Source organism: Dipteris shenzhenensis, chromosome 4 (genome assembly GCF_047967505.1).
Source record: "Dipteris shenzhenensis isolate YYH24624 ecotype China chromosome 4, Dip_SZ_1.0, whole genome shotgun sequence".
Classification (NCBI taxonomy): domain Eukaryota; kingdom Viridiplantae; phylum Streptophyta; class Polypodiopsida; order Gleicheniales; family Dipteridaceae; genus Dipteris; species Dipteris shenzhenensis.
The window spans coordinates 55,552,102-55,579,596 of record NC_141599.1 but is presented as its reverse complement, the minus strand read 5'-3'; the positions used below and the strand labels follow the sequence as shown (position 1 = coordinate 55,579,596).

General features: G+C 41.2%; 1 protein-coding gene across 4 annotated transcripts in view; it reads left to right on the top strand.

Annotated features, from left to right (window-relative positions):
• The first annotated feature begins 11,165 nt into the window (after positions 1-11,165).
• The window catches only part of LOC147903073 (kinesin-like protein KIN-UB), a 155,703-nt gene continuing 139,373 nt past the window's right edge, over positions 11,166-27,495 (top strand). For 2 of the 4 annotated variants that reach the window (XM_087374169.1, XM_087374168.1), the window contains exons 1-2: positions 11,169-11,772; positions 12,574-12,674. In XM_087374169.1, the coding sequence (XP_087230295.1) occupies positions 11,556-11,772; positions 12,574-12,674 (318 nt within the window). In that variant the 5' untranslated portion in view covers positions 11,169-11,555. Of the gene's footprint in view, positions 11,773-12,573; positions 12,675-17,081; positions 17,293-27,495 lie in introns of those variants that run through there. The other 2 variants (XM_087374170.1, XM_087374171.1) reach the window with 2 other exon arrangements.

Genomic DNA, 27,495 nt, shown 5'->3' with positions numbered 1-27,495 from the left:
GAGTAAAATTGTCAAGTGCAACGGCCAATCCTTGGCTTGGTTGAACATATCTTGTGCTCGGAGCATGTTTAGAAAGGGGCTCAGAACTTGGCAGTAGATATGGGATCCGCACAAGGGTGGCTGGATGCATATGGGAGACATCAACTTTGATGTTGCCAATCCCTTCTTATTGTGGAGAAGACTACTCTTTTACATAGGTTATTGAGTATGTGCGCAGAAGTTTGGCCTTCCAACTGCATCCTGGCTATGGGGAGAAGAATGCTTCACTAGTACTTGTGTAATTCTCAACTGGAAAAAAAATATGTGAAAATAATTTATAGATGCCTGATTGAGGATTTGAGGGTGTCGATGGATCTCAATAGAAACTGGGGATTGCATAACTATTGGGATAAGAGGCTGAATTAGATCTAGAGGGGTTGTCTGGTTCAAAAATTCTCCTTTATCTTGTAGAAGATATTGCATCAATGGCTCCGTGTTAGGCTAAAAAGTTTATGGTAAATCCAATCTGTCCATTGTGTGGGAAATATTTTGAGTATTTGCACCATCTAATGTGGAAATGCACATTCGCTAAAGGTGTTTGGATTAGAATTGAGAAGGAAATCTGGGACTCAGGCTTGATGTCAAGGTTTACTATCGGGCCTAACTAGAAGCTCATCTTGCTGGGAGATTCCTCTGGTTGCTCTTTGAGTGTTATTGCATGTTGGCTGATGATTCGGGGGGTTGTGTGTTACGCCATCTAGTTAGTTTGTAATCAAACAGTGTTTGAAGAGAAATCGACTATAGGTTACACAGAGTCACAAATCATGGGGTTAGGGAAATCTTACCTGAGTGACCTTTCCCACCATGATCATGGTCAATTTAGATGCTATCACTTGTGGTGAGCCAAAGTTTGGTTAAGGTGGGTTCTATAGTGTGAGTTTGATCAGTTGACCTCTGTCTGGTGTCTCCTACCTACTCTTGGAGCATAGGCCTAGGGCTCTACCCCTCTATGGGCCAATTTTTGGACGTGTTTGTTGGGGTCTGACCTCCCCCTGCTCTCTCTATATAATAAAAGTTGGCTTGTTTAATTTATTTTATTTTATTTAAACCCCACCAATGACTCCCTCGACCCTCATGATCCTTTCCTTTCAACCCTATGCGTAACAGCAATTGCATGCTCCTATCATAGAATTATGCAATGTCTCTATAATGATTGAATGTGAACTGCAAGGAAGGAATTTCATTTCATAGAATTATGTAATGATCCTATCATAGAATTATGCAATGTCTCTACAATGATCCTATCATAGAATTATGCAATGTCTCTACAATGATCCTATCATAGAATTATGCAATGTCTCTACAATGATTGAATGTGAATTGCAAGGAACGAATTTCATTTCATTATAGATGAAGAAAATAGTGAACCAAATGTGGTCATCTCTTTGTGGGTTGTTCTATCCCGTTGAAAAGATCTTCAAATGCTGAATATGTTGATGTCAAAAGCTTAACTAGTTTCAAAGCATTGAGTGAATTGTGAAAATTGAAATGTGGTATCTAGTCTACTCTTATTTGCACCAAATCACTCAATAGTTGAAACAAAAAACAATAATAGGATGTTATATGAGACTGAATCTTTTGACAAATGCATTTTCTTTGACAAATACATGTTCCCTTGTTTTTTAAAAATGAGAGGAAGAGGTGGGGACAATTCAAAAAGAAATTGGTCCAAAATGCTCTTTGACATTCTATCCTCGGGATAAGTTCAAATTTGTGATGAACATCTCGTTCTAGGCATAATCCATAAGGTAACCCATCCTTCAAACAATCAAAAACTCCATAGAGATTTGATAAATAGATAAGGCCATCTTCAGATCTTGGGTAGCCAAAGAGCTAGAGGATGTATCCTCAAATGACTCTACTGACATAGTACAAAGAATTAAAACCTCATCTACAAATTTCCAAAGTTCCATAGTTGAAATTCAATGAACCTGAGGAAATTTATTTTCACCTCAAAGAACATATAACACATTATTAAATCAATAAAGGTGCTTCCACTAGTCTAGAGTTCACATTATGTGACCCTTTTGTCCCACACTTTTCTTGGACTTCCATCTTCCAAATCAAATATATATGCATAGCAAGATGGACTTCCATTTTCCATCTTCCATCTAAATATATGTGCATAACAAGATGGACTTCCATCTTTACCATGAGGTTACCATCTAGCCATGCATCTGTCCTTATTCTTTGGACAACATTCCCATAGATGTGGTTGAAAACTCCCAAAACATAAGCCCTCTCTTCTTGTTCATGAGCATTGTCTTCTTACATTCTCTCCTTGTTCATGAATAAAAGAGGATGAGGACTTTTACTCATACGGTTGAAACTCCCAAAACAAAAGCCTTTTCTTCATACCTTCATTTATGGTTCATGAGTAATAGAGGGATTTTACTAAACCCATTGCCAGAGCTAAAGTTCTTTTCACCCCTATGGTGGCACTTGGTCGGGAACCACTATCCGTTACCTTGTCACCCCTATGGTGGTGCTTGGTTGGAAACCAGTGTCCAATTTACTAGGTTGTGGGATGTTCACTTCCTTCACCAATAACTTCTTGGAGATCCATTTATCTTAGGTACTCACATCCATCTTTGCATCCCGCTTTTCATTGTACATCTCAAATTGCCACCCCTAGGAACCCCTATCATTAACATATCTCCCTTCACAAGTAAATAAAGGGTGCATAAAATGCTAGCACAAGTATGTTCACTGAACATCTATTCTTGTTGCCTAGCACAATCTCACATTTAGAAACATAAGCCTCGAGACATGGGCAACTAGAACTCAACATTTAATCATATTATGTGAACTTCAAAATGTTACCATGAATCATGTTCAATCTAAACCTACAATCAATTATCACTCATTTGATGGTTGTATTCGTAATTCTCAACAACATTATGATCTACTGAGTCCTATCATTCTAGGCATACATATATTATATTTATATGCATAACTTGCAACAAAGGATCATGAGTTTTCATCACAATTTCATAGAACTATTGATCTATTCCACCATTGATTATATTTTTCCCTAAGATATATGTATTCATTTCACCATTTATAAAACACCACTTGATAAATTGAATAAAATAACCAAAGAACAAAGATACAATGACAACTAACTGGGTATAATCTTCCCCCCTAGATGAGTGGCTTATGCTTCCTCATTTAGAGTATTTATAATATTTCATGAAAAGAACAAGGAGCAAAAAATTATCCCTCTTTTTCAAAAGTAAGGGATTGCTTTGATTGTCTTTTTACAAACTACTTTGGGCTCACTTTATCCAAAATGATTTACACCCCTTACTTTTACAAAGCCACTTTGCGCTTACTTTATCCAAAAATGGTTTATGTCTTCTACCAAAAATATTGTCCAAGGTTTTACAATATCAATGAGATACAAAATTAGCCCATGGCCATATGATATGCACCATGTGATAGCTTAATCTTGATACCCTCGCACTAACTCTAAAACCTCATCGTCAATTCATCACGTGTACTCAAGCCACCAATTACATTAGTGTTTAACAATCAATTGAATGAACTACCAAATCAATCAATCCAAATATAATTGCACTCAAAGTATAATAATCAAATATAACACCAATAACATTAGAGATATCAATATTAACATGGAATCACCCACAATACCAACTATCTAGCATGGCAAAACATAGTTTGGTTAGCCATCCTCAAGTAAACCATGCAAAGCATTGTTGGGACCCCACCGCGTCGAGTGCATTCTTATGGAATACTTTGCCATAGTCAATATGATTAAAATAAAATAATATCCATAGCAAGAAATATTAGAAATAGAATTTTGTAACATCCCTCTTACTTGGATTTCAATTGACCTCAGTTGCGTGTTTAATTATGGGAACTGATGAGGTCTGGAAAATCTTGAAAGAATCCCTCAAGCATCCATTGAGCATCATCTCTATGATGGTTTTTGGACTTGAGCAAATAATTGACATAAAAATTCCCTTTTTAGGTTGTGATTTGCTGAATCTGATCAACAATGCATTCAGGTTCAAGTATTTCTTCTTCATCAACAATCAATGGGGCCCCTCTTCATAAGCTGGATGTGTAGGTAGAGGTCCCTTGAATGGCTTCAAGAGGCTAATATGAAAGGCATTATGGATTTTCCAATGATCAAGTACTTGAAGCCTATATGCAAGATCATTGATTTTCTTGACTTTCAATGGTCCATACAAATGTGGAGCCATTTTAATAACTAGCCATTTTTCAACACTTTTTAATCTTCTTTCTCAAGTTGCAAAAGAATGTAATCACCTTCTTTAAAAATGATATGCTTTCTCTTCTTATCGACTTGTCTGGTGTACTTCTCTTGAGCAAGTGTATTTGCTTCTTTTACCTCCTTGAGAATATCTTAATAAGAATGAGTAAATTTATCAATTGCTTCAACTCTATGGGTCAATCGAGTGATAGGTATAGGTAGGACTTTCCCATATATTATTTCAAAGTGTGCTCTTCCAGTTGCTAAATGAGGTGTTTATTATAGGCAAACTATGGGAGATGAATATACTTGTCCCAAGTCTTATATTGACTTCCCACATAATCTTTTAAAATGTCTAAAATAGTACTAATTGTGACTTTAGTTTGTCCATTTCATTCCGGATGAAAAGCTAAGGAGACGTCTAACTTAGTGCCTCGATTATGAAATAGTGCAAAAATTACTGCAAAACTTAGAATCTCAGTCAGACACTATGATTTTTAGCAAGTCATGATGGACAAAGCTGTGCTTGATAAATATATATGCAACTTGTTGGGCTATTAAAGTCTTCTTACATGGGATAAAACTAGGCTTGCTTACTAAATTGGTCCACCATAGTCCATATCATATCATTTCGACTCGCAAGTGTAGGCATAATTGTTATGAAGTCCATGGATATTTGTTTCTAGGATTGCATAGGAATAGGCAATGCATTAGCAATCCAGAAGTCTTTCCTTTATAACATTTTTATCTTCTGATAAGTGATGCATTCTACAATGAACTTTGCCACATGTGTCCTTATATTATGCCAATAAAATTCCCTCACTATCAATTGGAAAGTGGCAATCACTCCCCTGTGCCCCATATATGGTGGTTGGTGCATTTCTTCCATCACAATTTGTCTAAAGGTTTGAGTGGTGCATAATTTCTTTTGATAAAAGAGGTATCCATCATTGTAGGAGTATTCTGACATAGGATTCCAATTTTTATTCTCAACTTTGGTCCATATATCAGAGAATCTTGGATGTCCTTAATAAGAGTTCTTCATACCTTCGAAAGGCTGAATTTGTATATCAGTAATAATGTGATTAATACTTGGTTTTAGTTTGAGAGCATCAACAACTACATTTTCTTTGTCGGGATGATATTGAACTCATGGGCTAAAAACTTTGTATAAATGATGCCTACTTGATGTGTCTATCGGATATCAATGGCTGGGTCAACAAGTGTTTTATACTTTGTTGACCTGTCTTGATGAGAAAGTCAGATCCCACTAGATAATGTTTCCATATCCTTAAGGCATAAACAATGGTGGCCATCAGTATTTTATCATATGTACTATAATTACATTTTGTTGGTTTTAACTTGCGGCTCTCATAAGCTAAAAATACTCCAATTCCATAACCACTAGCATCTATCACAACTATGAAGAATGGTTTATAAAAATTGTGTAGTTGCAATACATGAACTTTTGTAAGAGCTTCTTTCAAAGCTGTAAAGGATTTATCTTATCGCTTGCTCCAATGAAAATGTTTATCTTTTCTAAGAAGTTCTATCAAGGGATGTGTAATAAATGCAAAATCCTTGAGAAGCTTTATATAAAAGTTGCATAATCCTAAGAATGATCTTAACTCATGTATGTCATGAGGTTACATTTGACCTTTTGTGGGTCTACTCGAATTTCATTTGTTGATACTACATGACCTAAATACTCTATTTGATCTTCAAAGAAACTACTCTTCTAAGGATTTATAAATAATTGATTTTCTTTTATGAGTGTAAGAACTAAGTCTAAACATTAAGTGTGTTCCTTGATGTCTTTACTAAATAGCAAAATATCATTAAAAAATATCACTTCACAACCTTGGTGTTTAAGGAAGATCCAATACATCATTCTACTAAAAGTAGCTGGAGCATTAGTTAGCCCAAAAGGCATAACTAAGAATTCGCAATGCCCAATTTGAGCTTGAAAGGCAATCTTGTATATGTCCTCTTCTACCATATGAACTTGATGATAATCGGGTTTAAGATGGTTTTTACTAAAGACCTTGGGTCCTCTCAGTTTATCTAAAAGGTCATCAACTTTAGGGATTTGATACTTGTTTTTCACAGTAATCTTGTCTACTGCATGATAATCAATACTCATTCGATAAGTTCTATTCTTTTTCACCAACAAGACAAGTGCTCCATAAGGTGAGCTACAAAGTCTTATCAATCCTCTTTCTATTAATTCCTCCACTTGTCTTTGAATATTTGTTTGTTCTATTTGATTGACTCTGTATAGTGTCTTGGCAAGGTGGAGTATTACTCGGTAGGATTTCTATCCTATGATCTTCAAGTCTAGAACATGGTAATTCAGGTGGTAAATCCTCTAGGAAACAATAAAAAAACAGAGATATAAATTTTTGGTGAGTAGGCTTGGAATTTGATTTGCTAGCCATAACAATATTAACCAAAATCGAAATAGTTTTTTTAATGTTTCCTAATTGCTATTTTGGCTTTGTGTGGTCTTTGGGCATGAGGGTTTGAGGGCTCAAGTATGCTTATTATGACATAGTTAGATAACATCTAGAGGGTTCCGTCCTTTGGGATATGATTATGTGATCAGTAGGTAATCTCAACTTATTTTGCATTTTGCATAGAGACTTTTCATATATTTGTGGTCCTTCAACTACATATATTTGTGGTCCTTCAAGTACTCAAAATTTTAGATGGGTTTTTGATAACCAATTGGATCTGCATTCTCTTTAAGAGGATTTAATAGTTTCTCAAACAAAAATCAAGCTCCATGTTATAGTCTCTTATATTTGGGAACTTCTCATGTTGTGGCCCATCACTTTGCCCATAATGACTTCTTTGTCATTTCAATTCTCATTGTTTCATCCCTATTTGCTCATTGTACCACACTAATTTCTCTTTTGTTAAGATTGAGCATGCTTGATTGATCCTATACATTAATTGTTTAGTTTGTGTAAATGAGTGAAAGTTCTAGTAGCCTATAACCACTGACAAGTCTTAATGACTAGTGTGATATTATTTATTTATAGAAAAGTTGTTACTTTGGGTGGTTGAGTAGTTCCATAAATTAGTTGTGTTATTGGAACAATTGTGTAAATGAGTGAAAATTTGAGTAGCCTGTAAGCGCTTATAATCTAAAGACCAGTGGGTTATTATTTTTTGAAAAAAAAAGATTGTTGTTACTTTGACTCCATGTGCTTAGATTTGATATTGAGATTAATAGAGTGTTAGACAATACTAGTCTCATATGGTGTGATGCTACTAGGTAATTGACATATTTTAAGTATAACTTGGAGAGTGTGCAGACCCATCTTTGAGACATGTAGGCAACCTTCTAAGTTTTGGCTATTATAAGGGTATTAATTCGTGACGGCCTCTTTGGTTGAAGTTGTTGGGGGCCCTTCGATATGAATAAGTATTTTCGATGATGTGGAGACACGGTTCAAAATTGTGATAATACTTGATATGAGAATTTGAAGGTAATTTTAGCTATTAGGGACATTTTGGCTAGATTTTTACAATTTCTTGCTATGCGATAGTTTGATAGCTAAATGGTTTATCTGTACTATTTTCTTTTGGCAATGGAAAAGAAGTCAATAATTTGGAGAATTTTGCATGTCATTATAAGTTTTTCTTTTTGAAAAATTATTTGGCATGTTACATGCTAGTGAGAATTATATAAACTTCCAAGTTTGCATGATTAATATTAGTTTATATCTTGTACATGATATTATATCTAATCAATTGTGCATTGTCTAAGACAAACTTTGATTACCAAAGAGATTGGTATCCATGATCACGGAATATATGTATTCTTTCTAATTTGATTTCAAATGCCAAGATTGTTGATGTGGTGCTGCTAATGTTACTTTTGTCCCTTTATAACTACTTACTACAAGGCTTGCTTTGTGCTAAGTAGAAATAATGGTGGGGTAGGTTTAGCAATGATGATTTGCTTATCTTAGTGACATTTTGATAGTGCTTCAAACCCCATTAGTGACTTATTCCTGGGTTGCATACCCTTATGGCCTATGATGTAGCTATAAAAGCATGTTTAAGTTTTTTTGTGTAGAAGTTAGTGGGTGTTAGTCTTTTGTAGTAATGAGTAATGTGCAGCTATATCATATGCTACTAGCCTTAAAATGTGTACTGCTCTACTTTGTTATAGGTTCATTCTATTGCCTTTACTTCTAATGTGGATGGCTTAAATAGTTGACTAAGTAATATACCTCATGAGTTGCATACCCATTGTTGAGTACAACCCTTTCATTTTCAAATTTGGTGCCATGGAGTGCTTTGGGAATGTGTTGATTGTAATTCCAAACTTGGAAATGTCATATGTATATATAGTTTCATTTATTGTCTCATGGGTTTAAATATATTTGGCCATTGATTTTTGTCCCAATTGGCAATTTGGCTCTTACTAGTACTTTTGAGCATTGAATGAGCATATGCGCAAGGATGACATGAACATCCATGTTGTTGCCCATGCCCATGCACCCAACACACTTACATGCGCCCTTTGAGTTACGCTCAAATGAAAGGACTAACAAGTGCATAGAATAGAATCACACAGGAAGGCTAGCAAAGTTAAAGGATTCAAGAATTACCATGATGTTATAAGGCCTTATGCACCCTTAGTATTCAACTTACATAATTATGCAATAAAACAGACATGGAATGTGACGTTTGTCCACAGGATTGCCTTTTATTGGTAGCATGGGCTCTCTTTTCCCCATGTGCATTATAAAGTTAGTTGCCAAAAGGTTAGGTTCTTGGTCTTTAACATTGCTTCCAAGTACTATGGTTGAAATGTTTTTGTCCATGAGAGTTGCTCCCTTATCAATATTAGGGCTTTTCACCCTTTGGTACACTTTTTCATGTCTTCTTTGAGTCAATGTACCCATCTTTAGGGATGATATTGTAATATAAAAGAATGTGTTGAGAATGGGACTTGAATGCAAGACTGTACATATGACTTTTGTGAGAAAATGGTATATGTATTTTTTAAGCTTTGATTTGTGGGATGTGATTATTTTAGAAATAATGTACAATGAGATAAACACATCAACGATGCACATGACAAAGTAGACAATGTTTGGAAGACACTTTAACGTTGCTTCCAAGTACTATGGTTGAAATGTTTTTGTCCATGAGAGTTGCTCCCTTATCAATATTAGGGCTTTTCACCCTTTGGTACACTTTTTCATGTCTTATTTGAGTCAATGTACCCATCTTTAGGTATGATAAGTGACAAGATGTAATCTAAAAGAATGTGTTGAGAATGGGACTTGAATGCAAGACCGTACATATGACTTTTGTGTGAGAAAATGGTATATGTATTTTTAAAGCTTTGTGGGATGTGATTATTTCTGAAATAATGTACAATGATATAAACACATCAACGATGCACGTGACAAAGTAGACAACGTTTATTAGACATGATATGCTTCTTTACCTTTGACCTTCTTTAAATTATACCATACATACTATTATTTACTTGCAATTAAGTTTGCATGAGACCACATTTTTCATAACTTGATAGGCATGGCATTTGCTCAATCTTAAATCTCAATCTTGGATCTCCATGAATTAACTATTACATTAGATCAAGTGACATTTTATGAAACTTTTTCTTCATTTGTGCTTAGGCAAAAATGTTGGTTAAAGGAATACATATTGTACGCCTACTATCTTACTTATTTCTCAATTAGGTTAATTACATTTGCTTTAATAGTGAAGATTGCATATCCTAACCTTGGAATGGAAGAGGTCAACATTTGTACCCTTGAAATTCTCATTATTGTATGCCTCAACGCTTAGTAGTAGAACCACACATGTTGAAGAGATGTGCTATGAACATTTTTTAGCAAGTTATCGGTGGCAACTAAAGCCTTTTTAGCATTGTCTAAGCTCATTAGCCAGTATAAATGTGATATTCATGAGTTGCTACATTTAGTGTTATTGTAAAAAGGACTCCGCTTGAAGAATCTTGAGAATGTTTCATTTATGGAATTTACCCATAAAATAATATACTACTTCCTCTAGCCCTCATTAAGTCTCGTATAAGGCGATGCGTGTATTGTGTATGTATTTTACATTAACTGCAAAAGGCAATAAAATATTTAGCAAGAGTGGACCTTGTTTTGACTATAACCAGTGAACCCTTTGCTATTGACTAACGCCCCCTTGAAGATTCCCTATGGCTTTCGAATGTCTACAACAACATTCATCAAAGATCATTCTTGAGAGGTGCATGCATATTCGAGCATAGGTGATGTTTTAACATTGAAAGAGATGCAATGGAATATTATTATGAACATAGGAAATCTAATTGTATGCCTGGAGGAAATTTCCTTTGGTTTTTTGCATATCGGTTCAAATGTTGCATGCTCAATCCTCCGACACTCCTCGGGGCTGGAAGTTGGAAATAAGGTGCAAGATTTGTTGTGGAATGGTCATTAGATTATGGTGGATGGAAAGAGGGGAGCACGGGCGCGGGAGGATGATTGGGAGAGAGAGATGCCCCCAACGAGAAACCGAAATAATCAAGAAGTGAAAAGGGGAGGCTTGGAGGGCAGCCAAATATATATAGGGAAACAAAAAACGGTTGTTTAGAGAGGGAAGGAAATCAAGCTTATAATTAGTAAGCCGGCGTAAATAAAAAGCGGCCGGCACGGGGGACGTGGCAATCAACGTGGATCGAGTGGACCCGGTCAGAGAAAGGAGCAATTGGAGTGTGACACGTGGAGAGTGGAATTAAAATAATTAAATAATAATTTATATACTAATAATTTTCTTTGTCTTGAACAACTACTCTGTTCTGTGTCGAGTGAGTGAGTGTGTCCGCAGAAGAGAGCAAGCCTCACTCCCCCTTGCTCCTCCTCCTCATCGCCTGCCCATCATCGTAATTGCAATGCTTTCAACTCGTCTAACGCCACCTCGCTGCAGACGTTCCACTCCATCTACATGCGGAGCATGCGATGGGATAGCGGCATACAGTTCTGAAATCTCCTTCTCCACCAATGCAATCAATGCAAGAAGCTGTACATCTCGAGGTGATTGATTTTATCGCAGAGCCTTGAGCATTTGCCTCTGCTCTTCCGAGCCTCAACACCATTTAGACCTTGTTGTCCTGGTCAATCCGCTTGTAGCGGAGATCTTTTCGATGGCTTCCTCGGATCGTCCCTCTACGTCGACACGACGGGGCCGGCGCTTGCTACACATTGCGATTAGGTTCTTCTGAGGATTCTGCTAAAGGATGGCTCCAACAGGTTACAGAAATGGTTCTAGCATGGCCTCTCGCGCAATGCCAAGGATGGACAGGCCACTTTCCGTTAACTCCACCAAGTCCCCAGTCCCTTCTCCCCCTCCCTCAGCTCCTGCGCGTCCAAAGTCCGCTTCTCCATCGCACCCCGCGGCTACGGGGAGGCGCCACAGCATAGGTTCGCTAAAAAATACGAAGAATGATTCTGGAGGTTGGTGCTCTATTTTGATATACAGCATCTCACATAGTTCTGAAAATAAAACTCCGTGACAGAAGGCCAATTTGTTCTTTGCAAGAAAATTTTAACCCGGTGGCGGTTGCTTCAGACCTTTTGGTTTTTGCGCATTGGTCTTGCGTCGCCTAGAAGGAACAGATCTGCTCATATTCTTGCTCCCGCGTATTGCGGTTGGCACGGCCGTAGCCTCTTCCAAAACGTGATCATGTTTTGAATCTGGAAAATTGCTCAGTTATATTGTCCGTTCTGCTATTGCCTGCGAATTGCGGTGAATGCATTGTACTTCTACAAGTGTAGAAGCATTCTAAATGTTGAATTCTGATTCAACTTCCAATCTCAATCTGCTACTCGAAGAGCTTGTATGGGACCTCTCTGCCGTTTTATTTACGTTCAAAATTCCTTTTTGATTTGCCAGTCATCTTGCACAAGTGAAACACTTACGTTGAGCCCAATCAAGCTGCAGATTCTATCCAAATCGATCGCGTGTCATTATGACTGCTACGACAATGTGTGTTGCCACTAGAAGACGGATATTTCAAGTGCTTGTAGACATTGCTAGAAAAGTAGTATCCGAAGGCTGCGTTTTATTTTTCCAAAACGTATGGAAGGAAGTACGGAACTGGTAACACAAGGTTTTGTGGTTGATAGCAGTTTCTCCATGAAATATTTGCTTAGTACATCAGGTCTGACAGATATTTGCCTTCCTTTTGTATTGATTCTGAAAATAAAAAGTATAAGGCTAACCTGGTATTCACATTCCCTGGTGCTTGTGGGCAGTGTCAGGCAGAGTACGAGTAGCTGTGAGGTTGCGGCCTAGAAATGCAGAAGAACTGATCGCAGATGCTGACTTTGCGGATTGTGTGGAACTACAACCAGAGGTCTTCACCCTCTCTACTATATGCATACATGGCTGCACACGTCCCCTTTCCACCTCTCTCTCTCTCTCTCTCTCTCTCTCGTCCCCATGCCCTACATGCAAGCAGCCACGCATGCCAATGCATCTTCATCATCCTTTCTTTGTCTGGTATTGTATATTTGTGCGTATTTTGGAATGTATCCGATGCTGAGCGCAATACTGTTATATTCCATAGAGCGAATATGACAACCTTATGCTTTATGAGGTTTGATTGTAAAACTTTTAATATTTGATTAGCTTGTAGCTTGGTTTTCCATTTAGAGTTTATAAATGAGGGCAAAAGGATTTCACTCGACTCATTCTGTGACAAAACAAACATTGGACTATCAATTAGTTGATGGTACAAGGAGGCTTCAATAATGGGAGTTTATGTTTGTCATTATTGAGTTTCTTAAAAGCAGGATCAGATCATGATTTGTGTGAGCGATCACCAAAGCTGTCATACCATGCTTGGCATAATGTGAAGCTGGAGGCAAGGTGCGCACCTGTTCCATACAAATGCTGAGGCAAAGAATATTCCCCAAATGCTATCCTTCAGCATGGCTGAGTCATCGCTGAAGCTTTTGCAAGACCCAAAATACAAAGGCTTTTGTATATATGGACGCTCTGTTGTGTGAAAACTAGTACATAATTTCCAATCTGCATCATTTTGAGTTAGTGGTTAGAAACCATGTGCATAATTATCATCTTGATATAAATTCCACGGAGCAACATATTAGAAAGCATCTCAGATGTGTTTAGACAGGATGTGTGCGTTGGTTTGGCATAGCATAGAAACAAGTAGACAACTAGGTCTCAGTGTATTTTTTTCAAGGCCCCTCCTTGGAAAAGTGTCAAAACATTTGATGAGACCCGTATGCATTTTGGAGGAAGTATCATGATGGTTTACACTATTTTCCATATACTCGTGCCTCGTATAATGCACTGAAGGTCAGTTTTTGGCAACTTCTTGTCAAAAAAAGCTATAAATTCATATTTTAGTCGAATGTCTGGTGATATTTTATAAATTTGGAGCCATATTTTTCCCCAAAAATCCTTGGGGTGCCAAAATGTTGCCAAATTTGCAAACGTTTGCCCAAAAAAAAAAAACTGCTAGGTACTATTTGCTGTTAGTAATTTCAGGTAAACTATGAGGGAGAGCCAAGGTGATAGCTGGAGGCCACTGATTTTTTTCTTTTGTTTCAAACACCTATAGGCACAGAATGAAGCCCTAAATTTGCAGGTCTGCACAGCATTGCAAGCAGATGTGCTGGAAGTGGAAACTGACCAGGAGAATGCCTTAGAGTGTTCACTAGACGTTATATAGAAAAATGGGGAATTGAGTCTTCAAAAGATAGAAAACAAGGCTACCACACTTCGCAATATAACTTCGCTATCCAAGTAGAAGAATCTCTAGGGATTCAATATCTCTTATCACATCAAAAATCTACAGTTTTGAATCTAATTGCTTCAAAATTAAGAGAAGCTACTTTGGTTCGCATCTTTGATAGCCGTAGCTCTATCTCTTCAGAGGATGAGATACCATTGTGTAAATTCAAGTGAAATTTGTGATTTCTTAATTTTGTCTTCACCTTTAAAAAGTTTTATTTTGCAATCTCTACTGGGAAAGGTTAACTCTACAGCAAAGATGTATGCTAGTTGTCCTATCTCAAAAGATTTGATTTTGAAACATCAAAACTTTTGTGAGTCTTTTGGGTTCATTTGCAACCCAAGTCTTCCTTATCTCTGTGCAGCTTGGAGGTTTCATAAAAATCCTAAGAAACCTAGATTCATTGCAATGGCTTGTAAGACTTCTCTAATTGATGTCTCAAAGTGGTTAAGTTATTCCTTCAAGGCCATATTACCAACTGTCCATGAACTCTAGAGACTTCAAACTTATTGAGAGAGGCTGATGTCCGAGTAGATTTAAGTTGGATTTTGAATGATTGGTCATAAAGTTTTAAACTCCTTTGAGAGTCTAGAAGAGAAGTGTGCTCCAACTCGCTCCAACTCGCTTGAAACATGTGATTTTACTACACTCTAGACTAAAATAGATTTGAAGTCAAGAATCAGAAAGCTTGTTTCACAAGTTTGTTTATTTTCCAGTGAAAAGACTTCTATCAAGTATGAAAGAGACCGCAAGAGCAAAGCTCAAGGCTGAAATACATCATGCAAAGCACAAGAAGAAAACATTCAAAGTGGACTAAAACGTGCTCATCAGATCAATCTAGAAAAAAACCCAGGTTGAGGCTGAAAGTGCCACCTCAACCCTACAATGGATTTCGAGAAAAATGCGGAGCCACTCAACCCCTGGAGGAAAACTGTCCTCCTAGCAAAAGCCTCCCCGGAAGACCCTGCATGCTCACCCAAGTGGCCATCAAAGTATGCACGATATTTGTCGAAATGTGTGTAAGGGGTGGATCTAGGAAATCCAAATCCTTTGTGCATTTGGATCTCTAGATGTGCTAAAATGTTCGCCATAATCTCCCACCAGGTATCCACCGCAGCATGTGTAGGTCTATAAGGCAAGCTCTGAACAACATCTAAGAGCCTGACTCAACTAAGTATTGTCAAACTGAAAAAGTCCAAGAACAGTCGTGCTTCTCATAGAAGACTTGGGGCCCTAAAAGAGAAAATCCAAGTCACGGAACCCCTGGCCATGAAGAAGGGAGAAGGTACAAAGGTGTTCAAAAGATTAGCAATCCTCTTCGAGATCATCCTCGCTTGTCTGCAATCCCAAAGAAAATGGTGAATAGACTCCTTAGCAGAAGGGCAACGAGGATAAGTAGAGCGTGCCCCTAACTTGGGCCTCCACTGGTTTGTGGCAATCCCTCCATGAATAGAAAGCCAATAGAAAAGAGTGATTTTTCTATTCCTGAGGGATTTCTAGAGTGTCTACCAAAAAAGATTTCTGCAAATCAACAGAAATCTGAAAATTCTCCCCATGAGGAGCTCTGAGGGCTTCCAATCTCTCTGGCTGAGCTGAAATCTCCTGGCATTACCGACATGTAATGAAACAAGGGGTGGCTCTTCTCTCGGGATCTTGCATCAATCCACTCCCGTTCCCTGGGATCCCATTGCAAATACTTTACAGGGATACCTCCATAGAGCCTAATCCTCCACGTGCTCAAAAGGAATGTGATCTGGGTTAGGGTCTAGATACCATCCTGAAGCCAAGAAATGCTGCTGCACATGACCTAAAACCTTGATAGGTTGAAAAACAACATCCATAAGAAATTTTGATATTTTTGGGATGAAATCTAAAAAGCAAGACCTTAATTTGAAAAAGAAAATGTGCACAAAAGTTGTAGATGCTGAAGATGTTCTTTGTTGGTTAAACTTGCTTCTAGATAATCTGTCCATAACTCTAGGAGACTCTTTATTTCACCAAGCTACCGATGCCTGTTCAAGCTTGTTTTCAAGTAAAAATTCTTTTAGAGAGCTTGTTCAAACTCTACCCAATACTTTGGAATTTTATGAGTCTCTCTAAGGCTCATCTACCAATTTATATGCTTTGTTGGCAAGGGAAAGATTGGCTTCCATGACTTGATTTTCAGGAGGACTATTCGTAAGTCAATGGAAATCTTGCCATTTTGGCAAAAACGTATTGATAGTGTCCTTGTTTCTTTCTTTTTCTTCCCCATTGTAAATTGGTGGCTTTGGGTCTTTAAAATATTTGAGGTTTCTCTAAGTCGAGAGGTAGATGCCTCAATTTGACGTGGAGGAGTTGGCAATTTTCCAAAGGGAGTTACAGATTGAGAATCTTGGCTTCAGTAAAAGTTTTTAATGAATCATTAATGGACGCCAATAGGGTTACTATATTAAGAGTTTGATTTTCTAATTTTGTGACTTCCGAGTAAGGAATTCCATATTTGCCATGGTGTACTTCCTCCAAATCCATAGATCCCCCGTGTGTATCCTCTTCAACAACCACTTTTCCTTTCGGTGCCCTCTCTTCATGTTCAATGATTCACCTTTCTCGCTTTGGACTCTTCATGGAATGAGTTTTTTCCAGAAACAATAAAGCAAAAAGCTTTAACTAAGAAAGTACAATGCGAAATCCACTTACTAGTCATTTGTTCGAGGCCTTGGAGTTCAATTTGGAGTTGATTGTGTCTCCTCTTGGTATATAAACTCCTTTTCGATCCCACTTTCCAATATCAATTTGCTGAATCTTGATATTTGGTCCTCTCAATCTTGATCTCCCTCGTAATGATGCTTTTCTTTAAAGCTGAAGAGGTTGAAAAAGTTAGGAATTACATGCTTTTTACAAAAGAGAGAAAGGGGGGTATAAAAGCATTAGTGAGGTGGCTTCATTCCAAAGTTTTGAACTTTGGAATGACTTGGCTTTTGTTCTTCTCTTACTGACTCCTTTGTGTATATGTTGTAGTTTAGCGAGTTGAGTTGCTGCGTGATTTTGCCCACGGCAACCCAACTAGAAAGCAGACGCTGCATTGCCATTATGCAAGGTTTGGGGAGATAAAGGAAGTAGACAAAAAATTAATTTGCTGAGGATACCAATGCCTGCCGTCTTAGTCACCAGTGCATGCTACCTCGGTCATACAATTTCAGTTTGCAGCGAGGGTCGCGAGATAACAGAGGTAAGGAGGAAGAGCAACAAGGGTCACTGAATGAGATGGCACAGTGAGCTACTGTTCTGTTGTTGTGATGCCTGGAATCCATTGCCTGCTGTTTCTCCTTTCCCTCTTGCCTGGCAGAGTGCAAAGAAAACCACTCCTTGGAATATGAAGTAGAGCCCCAACGATAGTTTTTCCTGTGTGTTCTTCCCTTTCCCCTTCCCCTTCCCCTTCCCCTTCCTTCTCTTTCCCATATAGATCTCGTTTTGGGTGCCTCTTTTTGAATTCTTCTCCTATTCAATCTCCTGCATGAGTTATAGCTGTGGTGTTATAAAAGGGTTGAAAAAAAATCTCCAACCACCACCTGGAGCAGTCCTTGATTGAAAGCGTGGAGCTTATGGGAAAGACCAATCAGCCTTCAAACCCGCAGACAGGAATAGAAGGCTGAAATATGTGGGGTAGCGAGCCAGCAGTGTACACTAGAACCAACGTCTTTCTTTCTTCTCTCACCATGAATCAAACAACTTAATAAGTAGAAAAACAATTGTTCATGTAGCTTTGACACCAATGTTACAATCCACGTCAAAAGATGAACCACAAACTTTTTCCACCAAGCCACAGACTCTATTGAGAGCTAGCTGTCCGGTGTGGTCAACTAATCTCCCTAAGAACCTCTCACAGGCTAGATCCCTCTAGAATCATTTTGAACCCACTCCATATGCAAGCACTAGTGAGAGACTTCATGATTCCCCACCTTACCATAACTGATCCTTTGGATTCCACAATCACAGTGTTAGAAATCAGACAACAGAGGGTACGCACAACGGAAGACTGATAGAATAGCCTAGGAGGTCACATAGTATGTGTGGGTGTGGAATCACAAACTTCTTAAACTTATGTGCATAGCATAGATGTGCAAACTCTTCAATAGACAATGAACCATCCGGATATAGAAGACACCAAAATAATATATTTTCGTCCAAAGCTATGGACACAATACAAAAGAGATAGATCCAGAGTCCCACCAATGGTGTGGTCCTCTGATCTTACCACAAGGCCCTTCTCCTATCTGCCGGCTATCTCTAGACTTGAGCCTGCATGCTCCACCTCGAGCGTATGTACACTCTCTATCCAGATCTCAGCACCTTGCTACCCTGCTAGGCAGCCTAGGGTTCAGCCTTGTGAGCTAAGTCTGCAGCAGCAACTCCAGCACTCCTTTACCTCCTGGTTGTAGGCCAAAGGATGAGGGTAAGCTGCTCCTATCTGCTCCTCTGATGGCTGACCTGCTGGATGTGAAGAATGAGGCTAGATGCCTCCTTTTATAGGCCCAAAGGGCCCCTTGAAGTGACCGAATGGCCTGCCCTAATATGGCTGACCAGTCAGTCTGCCATAAAAGTGACCCCACAGGCCCCTATTTATTGGGCTGTGGGCACATTTCTAGGGTTGTGTGCTCCTTGCTTTGAAGTGGGGGCCCAGCCTATAAAGAAAATACTTGGAGACAAATAAAACAATACTGAAGACAATCAATGGCTGAAGAAGATATATATATCACAAACGGAACTTAGTACAAGTGAAGATATGAGAGAAGCTCTGGAGGAAACAAACTTCAGTCCTGACAACTGTAGTGGACTTCTGCACTAGCTCCACAAGTTGGAACTGAACCAAATCTGAGACAGCAAATTGATGCAGGGGTTGCTGCAGATTTGGAATAGAAAGAACAGAATCTGGAGCGAAAGTTGGAGGTAGATCTGGAGCAGAAGTTGAGGGCAGATCTTGGAGGAGAAGTTGGGACAGATCTGAAGCTAAACGAAGGCAGATCTGGAGCAGAAATTGGAGCTGATCTGATGCAGAAAGGAGAGCAGAACTGAAGCAGAAAGGAAGGCTGTTCTGGAGCAGAAAAGAGGGCAGATCTGGAGCTGAAAAAAGGGGACAGATCTGGAGCAGAAAGGAGGACAGATCTGAGCAGAAAGGAGGGGCAGATCTGGGGAGAAAAGAGGGCAAATCTGGAGCAGAAAAGAGGACAGCAGAGGAGGCAGCCAGGAGGCAGAAGTTGAGGCAGCAGAGGAGGCAGCCAGGAGGCAGAAGTGGCTCAGGGTGTGCAGGAACCTCTGGAGCTGGAGGAGAGATTGTGTCTGAATACCTAGCCCCCCCCCCTTTAAATAGGAAGGGGCTTTAAGTCGGTCAACCAGCAGGTTGACGGACCTGGTCAGATTTGACCGACCAGGTCAATCTGGTCGGCCAGATCTGGTCAGACCAGAAAAAAAACATTTTTTAAATAATTTTTATTTTGTTTCTCCTGTGCACCGGGGCTTTTGACATGTCTTTGGTTGTGGTTTTTGCCTCCGATTCGGGGTTTCTTTGACAGGATTTGGAGAGGCACCAGTGGTGTTTGTACCTGTTTATCAGGTCCTGGAGAATTGGAGATTGCCTGGCTTAACACCCCCTCTCAATGTCCAATGCAGACAGGAGAAGCAAAGAGGTGTTCCATGAGTGATCTATCATCTTCATCAGCTTTTTTTTTTTTTTTTTTTTTTTGTGGGGGGGGTTTTCATTTAGATGGAGATGCCTACAGAGTAGGTTTTCATCTTCACTAAATGCCCAGATGATGGTACAAAAAAGAAAGACTTGAAGGAGTGCCCTCGCAGGGGATTTGTTCACTTCCTTAAGTACACAAAGAGAAAAAAACTGTTAAAGAGGAGGAGGTAAACCAATCCCCAACCGTGGGCAAAGATGCTCAAGAGTAGGGCGATTAACCGGCTTGGTAAGAATATCAGCATGATTATCGGCAGCTGGAACATAGATCAACCGAATAGTACCTAATTCCACTTGCTCGCGAGTAAAATGAAAGTGAACACCGACATGTTTGGTGCGGTTGGAAAAAATGGGATTGCCTGCGAGAGCAATGGCACTTTTGTTGTCGACGTAGAGGATCGTGGGATTGCCTGCGAGAGCAATGGCCATGAAAATAAGGTTTTCCGTCTCCGCAAAGCTCTTTATGGTCTCAAACAAGCACCTCGATCATGGTTCCACCGGATAGACACCTTCCTCAAAACTAATGGTTTTCATTCTACTCCCTTTGATCCAAATTTATATATCCATCATTCGTCAGAGGGGGTCTGCTTTATTTTACTCTATGTCGATGATCTTTTGCTTTTAGGCTCCACTCCCACTACACTTCAGTACATTAAAACTCAACTCAGCATCACTTTTGAAATGACTGATCTTGGTCGGCTCTCCTATTTCTTAGGCATGGAAGTTGTACAACATTCTGGTGGTACTTTTGTTTCTCAACAGAAATATGCTCTTCAACTCCTTGATCAAATCATTCCTCATGAACCTAAGCTGGCTGCCACTCCCTTAGATCCCACCGTAAAGCTCTCAAAAGACTTGGAGTCTCCTCCCTTTGATGAACATCTCTATCGCCAGGTTGTTGGCAAACTCCTCTGGCTCCTTCACACTCGTCCTGATCTTGCTTACTCAGTCTCTATTCTCAGTCAGTATTTTAATGAACCCAAGCTCACTCATTGTCAGACGCATTTCTCCTTTCTCGTCTGCGAGTGTTCACATGCATGTATGGATCTGTGTCCTCGTGATTACTTGTTCCTATGCCTTGCATAACAGAAGGAGTTGCACTAAGGGAATAGGGCATCATACCTTGCACTGATTCTTGTGGAATAGGCACTGTCGAATAATCCAATGTTCTCATGCCGGCCTGTCCTCTTTCGTCAGGGGATACTTGTTCTTCGTTGGCACCGAACTTGAGATGTTGCTCAGCTTCTTCTGAGTTGAATAGAGGTCCTTGTTGACGTATTGGAGAGAACCGTGGAGAGGTAGAGGCACGAGGTGTGCGGGTACCTGCTTCAAGTTCCTTCCATTTCTGGAATTCAGCAAATTCTTTAAAAGAGTTTGGAGAGGTATTCATCACCTTCAATCCTAGCAGACTCTCTCTCGACATATGTCGAAGGTGATGGTTGAATAGAGGTTGATTCAGGCTGAGATCGCTTCGGAGAAGAGGGAGAAGACATCTTCAGGTGATGATTTATCTTCCAAGCTTTCCAGATCAAGGCTCAGGTGTCGATTGGCACACCTGGCTCTGATACCATATAAAGAAAATACTTGGAGACAAATAAAACAATACTGAAGACAATCAATGGCTGAAGAAGATATATATATCACAAACGGAACTTAGTACAAGTGAAGATATGAGAGAAGCTCTGGAGGAGACAAACTTCAGTCCTGACAACTGTAGTGGACTTCTGCACTAGCTCCACAAGTTGGAACTGAACCAAATCTGAGACAGCAAACTGATGCAGGGGTTGCTGCAGATTTGGAATAGAAAGAACAGAATCTGGAGCGAAAGTTGGAGGTAGATCTGGAGCAGAAGTTGAGGGCAGATCTTGGAGGAGAAGTTGGGACAGATCTGAAGCTAAACGAAGGCAGATCTGGAGCAGAAATTGGAGCTGATCTGATGCAGAAAGGAGAGCAGAACTGAAGCAGAAAGGAAGGCTGTTCTGGAGCAGAAAAGAGGGCAGATCTGGAGCTGAAAAAAGGGGACAGATCTGGAGCAGAAAGGAGGACAGATCTGAGCAGAAAGGAGGGGCAGATCTGGGGAGAAAAGAGGGCAAATCTGGAGCAGAAAAGAGGACAGCAGAGGAGGCAGCCAGGAGGCAGAAGTTGAGGCAGCAGAGGAGGCAGCCAGGAGGCAGAAGTGGCTCAGGGTGTGCAGGAACCTCTGGAGCTGGAGGAGAGATTGTGTCTGAATACCTAGCCCCCCCCCCTTTAAATAGGAAGGGGCTTTAAGTCGGTCAACCAGCAGGTTGACGGACCTGGTCAGATTTGACCGACCAGGTCAATCTGGTCGGCCAGATCTGGTCAGACCAGAAAAAAAACATTTTTTAAATAATTTTTTATTTTGTTTCTCCTCTGCACCGGGGCTTTTGACATGTCTTTGGTTGTGGTTTTTGCCTCCGATTCGGGGTTTCTTTGACAGGATTTGGAGAGGCACCAGTGGTGTTTGTACCTGTTTATCTGGTCCTGGAGAATTGGAGATCGCCTGGCTTAACACAGCCCCCCTTGCTTTGTGTGCCAGCCCCCTCCCACTCCCCTCTATGCATGGGGCTGTGGGCTGGCCTATGTGGTCCACCAGTTTCCTGGCCCTATATAAGGGCAGGGTGCTGCCCATTGCAGCCCCTCTATCATGTGCACGGATTGGTATCTGACGTGTATTGGGATACACAAGACTAGCTCAGGTAGCCTGGGGGGGCTTAGGGCTAGGTAGGCTTGATTCTCAGGTCGAGTGGCAAGGGTACGAACTAGTTATAGATCTTTGCTATTTTTGGCGCATTGGGCCCGAGTCTATAAAAGGGGCCTAGAGGTTTAGTTCTCAGAAGAGCCGATGGGGGCAAGTCTCGTTCCCAGGTGCTAGGTCTGATCCTGGATTGAGTCGCGGATGCGCGCCTGTATCTTAGTGTAGCCCAAGGCCTAGCAGCAGATCCCAGTCCTCTAGGCGCCACTTGGTGGTATGGGACACCAGGCTGGTTAGGATCTGGTTGGGAGTTTGTACCAGTAGCTCAGTTCGTGGCTCGGAGGGGACATCTCCGGATTTGGGATCGCATCCCATAGATGTCATGGTTGGGTGGTGAGCAGCTTGCTCAAATTCCTCACGTTGGTGTGTTCTTGTGTTTGCTTGCAGATCAGAGGTTTCAGGAGTGCTGGGGACGTGTCAGTTGGAATTAGAGCCAACTCCTGAGGTAGGAATCTTTGTTACAAGTAATTCTAGATGTGATTTTCTCCAGGTATGCCTCAATTTCGAAATTCATGTTCATGCTCTGCAAGTGTCACCTGGTTCATCCTTTAAGGGTAGTGGTTCTGGATTGGGAAAGAAGGAAGGAGAGAAAGAAAGAAAGTCTATTAACGTCCACTAGAGACCAAAAGGTCTATGGGACAGCAAGAAACCCTCTAGTACATTTGCTTTAGGGAGGACACTGTTAGAGACTCACTGTTCCCACCTGTGAGCCCCCGTTTTGTGGGGACAAGGGGCAGTGAGGGTAAGATGGGATGGGAAAAGAGAGACTCAGCAAACAGCAGCATTTTGGGGGGGCTCCACGCCTACCTAGAGGCAAAGGACTGGCTGCACAGGGCGCCCTTTTATAGGGCCCTGTTGCAGGACCAGTCGGTCCAACCAGGGCCACCGACCAGGGCCGACCCTGGTCGGTTTTACTGACTGACCTGGTCGGTCCCCAGTCAGGGAACCGACCCTGCTGGTCGGTCAGACCAACAGGCCTGGGCAGTGCCTATAAAAGGCCCTCACTTCCCTTCATTTCAGTCATCCAGTGCAAGACAGAAAGCCTCTGATTTGGGCTGTGCTGTGCACTCAGACTTGGCATCTTCTGACAGAGAGAATTTCTGCAGTTTGTCTCAGCACTTGGCTGAGTTTTGTATTGCTCTCCTGGAGCCAGTTTTCTGCCCACCATCCGGTGGATGAATATATTCTCTCTCTGCCTAAGTTTTCTCTGAGTGAGTATTGTATCTGTGATCAGTTATCTGAGTTGAGTGTTGCTAGAGTGGGAGAGGTCTTGGCTGGAGGCTAGAGTGATTCTTTCCTTCTGTTTTCTAACAGACACATGGCAGCTCCCAAGGAGTGTAAAAAGCAACCCATATTATTTAGAGTACCTACATGATACTCTGGAAGAGTAAACAGCCATTCATCAGTTTAAGACTGAGAGTCTTTTAGTTTTGATTTAAACTCTCTGATTAGTGCTACACCTTCACGGTAAACTGCCCATTTTCCATCCTTTCTGGCAGCCCTGACTTTAGCTAATTCAGTTGCCTTAATCTTGAGTTGAGCTTGTGTAAGCTCCTCTGCTATCCATACTTTGGTGCCCTTCAACTTGTAAGATTGTCGAAGAAGCTTGATCCGCATATCTTTTGACTTCAGTGTAAGGATTGCATGACCTTTATAGTGCAAAATAGAAGCTGGCCTGGAGTCGTCATCATCCTGCTCATCATCATCCACCCAATCAATGTTGGGCAAGCTTGCTTTGATCTTTGTCAATATTTCACTATATGTGTCCTCTTTGTACCAATCTTCTGGTAGTCCCCCTATTCTAATCTTCAGCGCATTATCACATCTAGCTTCGTGTTTTTTAATCTCTGCTTGAATATTAGACTTACTTGCTTTGTTGTCCACTTCCACAATCACTTCCTTCTTAGCAGTTTGTACTTCAGTGTGAACAAGAGCTTTGACTATAGAGACTAGCTGCGGGGTAGGGGGGGAATCCTTACAAGATTTTACAGCCTCATTAATTACTGCCTGCTTACCAGGCCCTTCCAAAATGTGAAGTCGGGCCTTGACTTCTGCCAGTTCCAATCGTAGCTCTCTCACTGCCTGTTGCAGATAAAAAATCTGATCTTGTTGCTCGAGGATGGGTCGTTTCGAGCCTTCTTGTCCGTGCATATGGAGAGGGTGTCATGGCTACAACTGTATAGTACCGAGTCCTGATGGATGTTGAAGGAGTTGAGGGAGTTGAGGGGACTTGGAGGAGAGGGTAGGCCAATCCATAATTGGCTGTCTGTTGAACCCCCTAGCTTAACCTAACCTCCGGGTTGGGTCGGGGGTTTAGCCCAACTCGGGGTTAGGGTTAGTTTGGTTGCTTCTAACGGGTACAAAGGGAGAGGTACATGTTGCTACTACTGACAGACTGTATGGGCTGGTACTAATGGTTGAACGGACGGGAGGACTACGACTAGGTACGGACGAGAGGTACGGATAGCTGTTGATGGGGGAGGTACGGACGTACGGCTCCAGGCTGTGGTATGGGGAGAGGTACGATGAAGAAACATACAAACTGTACGGGAGCGGTTGTACGGTACGAAGAGCTGTACGGGAGCGGCTGTACGGTACGGAGAGGCTGAGCGGGTGTACGATACGGTGCGGAGAGGCTGAGCGGGTGTACGGTACGGAGCGGGAGAGAGAGAGAGAGAGAGAGAGAGAGAGAGAGAGAGAGAGAGAGAGAGAGAGAGAGAAGTAGAATTTATTAGCGTCCTCGGGGGGCCAAAAAATGACCCATGGGACCCGTCTCGATACAATGTAAAAAGAGTCTCCTCAAGGAGAGGGGTCAGGAGTCTATGAGTTCCTGACGACAGGTAAAAAGACGAGTGACAGAAGATCCCAATGCTGCCGGAGAGGCAGTGAGGGGAAGTGATGTCAACTGAGCGGAGTCCCCCAGTATCTGCTAGTAGTCCTCCCTGATATGTGCATATCGGGGGCAGTGTAGAGCTACATGTGCCTCTGTCTCAACTGTCTGCATGTCACAAAGGGTACAGACTCTAGCATGTCTGGGCTGGTGTATCCAAGCTCCCTGCTCAATGGCAAATGTATGAGATCTGGTACGGAACCTGGCGATGTTTCTGCGATATAGAAGGGGGATAGGTGTGCTAATATAAGATTGAGCATGAGTCTCTTTGGACATGTATGTAGACCACCATGTGGGATTTATGTTGTCTTGGTAATATTCCAGCTTTACTGTCTTTTCACTTGTCAACCAGTGATTCTGCAAAGTGCTCAGTAAAGGCAATTGAAACTCTTGCATGTTGACCTTTTCAGGCAGCATGGTCAAATATGCTTCCACTTTCCATCTGCTGAACCATTTTCTTATGTCGGTTGCCCATCCTGTGCAGATGACCTTACTTTTGTAGTTCTTTTGAAGCTTTGTGCTGGCATTCCATGCTTTATGAGGTAGCCTATCAGGTTGCATTTGCTGCACCTCTATTAGGTATTGCATAACTCTGATCAATGCATGAAATTCAATCGGTCTCCTTCCCGTTTCCAACAGAAGTATTGAGTATGGAGTAGTGGGTTTGACACCAAGGTGTCTCCTTAAGAAAGCTTTTCGCACTTTCTCAATATCATTCCATGTAGAGGCTGAAATGTTGCCTCCCCATACTTCCACTCCATATAATACTGTCTGCACTACATATGCATCAAACAATACATTTCGAATTTTCCAGTTCCTAGTGTCGGTGTGCCTGCAATCATTCTCAAGCTGGTAGTACTTCCCCCAACCAGTGTCCATCCTTCTATTTATACATTGCCACCATCTGTGATCTGCCGGGATATCAACCCCTAAGTATTTGAAGGTGCTGACATTCTCAATGATCTGTCCATCAAAGGTGATCTCAGGGGGATGTTCTGGCTGATTGGTACAGACTTCCATCATCTTTGTTTTTCTGACATTTACTTGCAGCCCTCTTTCCCTACAAAAAGTCTTAAGCACTTGTAAAAGTTTGTGCATAGATTCCGGATCGTATGCAAAAAGAACGACATCATCTGTGTATAACAACAATAGCACTGTCCAAAGCCCCAATTGCGGTCCTTGCAACCCTTTCTCTACTGCAAATTCATTGATGAGTTCCTCCAGTTGGTCAATGCATATTCTGAACAAGGTATCAAAGATGGCATTACTATAAGTCTTCTGCTGCGTATACCCTCTGTTGGGTATTTTCTAACATAAACTTGGAGAGGATGGTACTTTTTGAAGCCTCCAGGCCCCCCCGGAAAGTTCTTAGCCTCCAAGCCCCCCCGGAAAGCACCCAGCCCAGATCGCGATCTGGCCCCAGCCTGTTGCGCACCTTCCTGCACTCCTCTTCTATGCCAACGCGTTCCTTGAGTAGCCAACCGTACGTGGAATCCTCTTGGTTCACCTCATCTCTACGCTCTCATCACGACTCCCTTAGCACTTCTCTACCCGGACCTCACTACCTCCTCCTAACTACACCTCTCTCTCTCTCTCAGCCCTTCACATCTTGCAACGAATTCACCCTTCTTACTCTCTCTCTCTCTCTGAAGTTTTGTGTTGGTCGGTGGACCTTAGCCGCCCCTCACCCACTCAGCCTCTCCGCCTCAACCCCCCCTCACCCGCTCAGCCTTTCCACCTCTCTCTCTCTCTCTCATCTATGAAAAGGTATTATGCCGACTCAAACAAACACAAGGTATGTCTGATGTATTTGAGAGCAATATGGGAGTGAAGCAAGGCTGCCCTCTATCGCCTACCACCTCCTGGTACCACCTCCTTCAGTCACGTTCTCGCCTCCGAACTCGAGCAATCCAGCCGTCATGATCTTCCAGTCGTCCCCCTCATAATGAGTGAACAACCTGGAGTCTTCCAGGCACCATGCTCTGAGGGTCTGTTTCAACCTGTCCTTCCTTTGGCAAGGTCTGCAACCAAT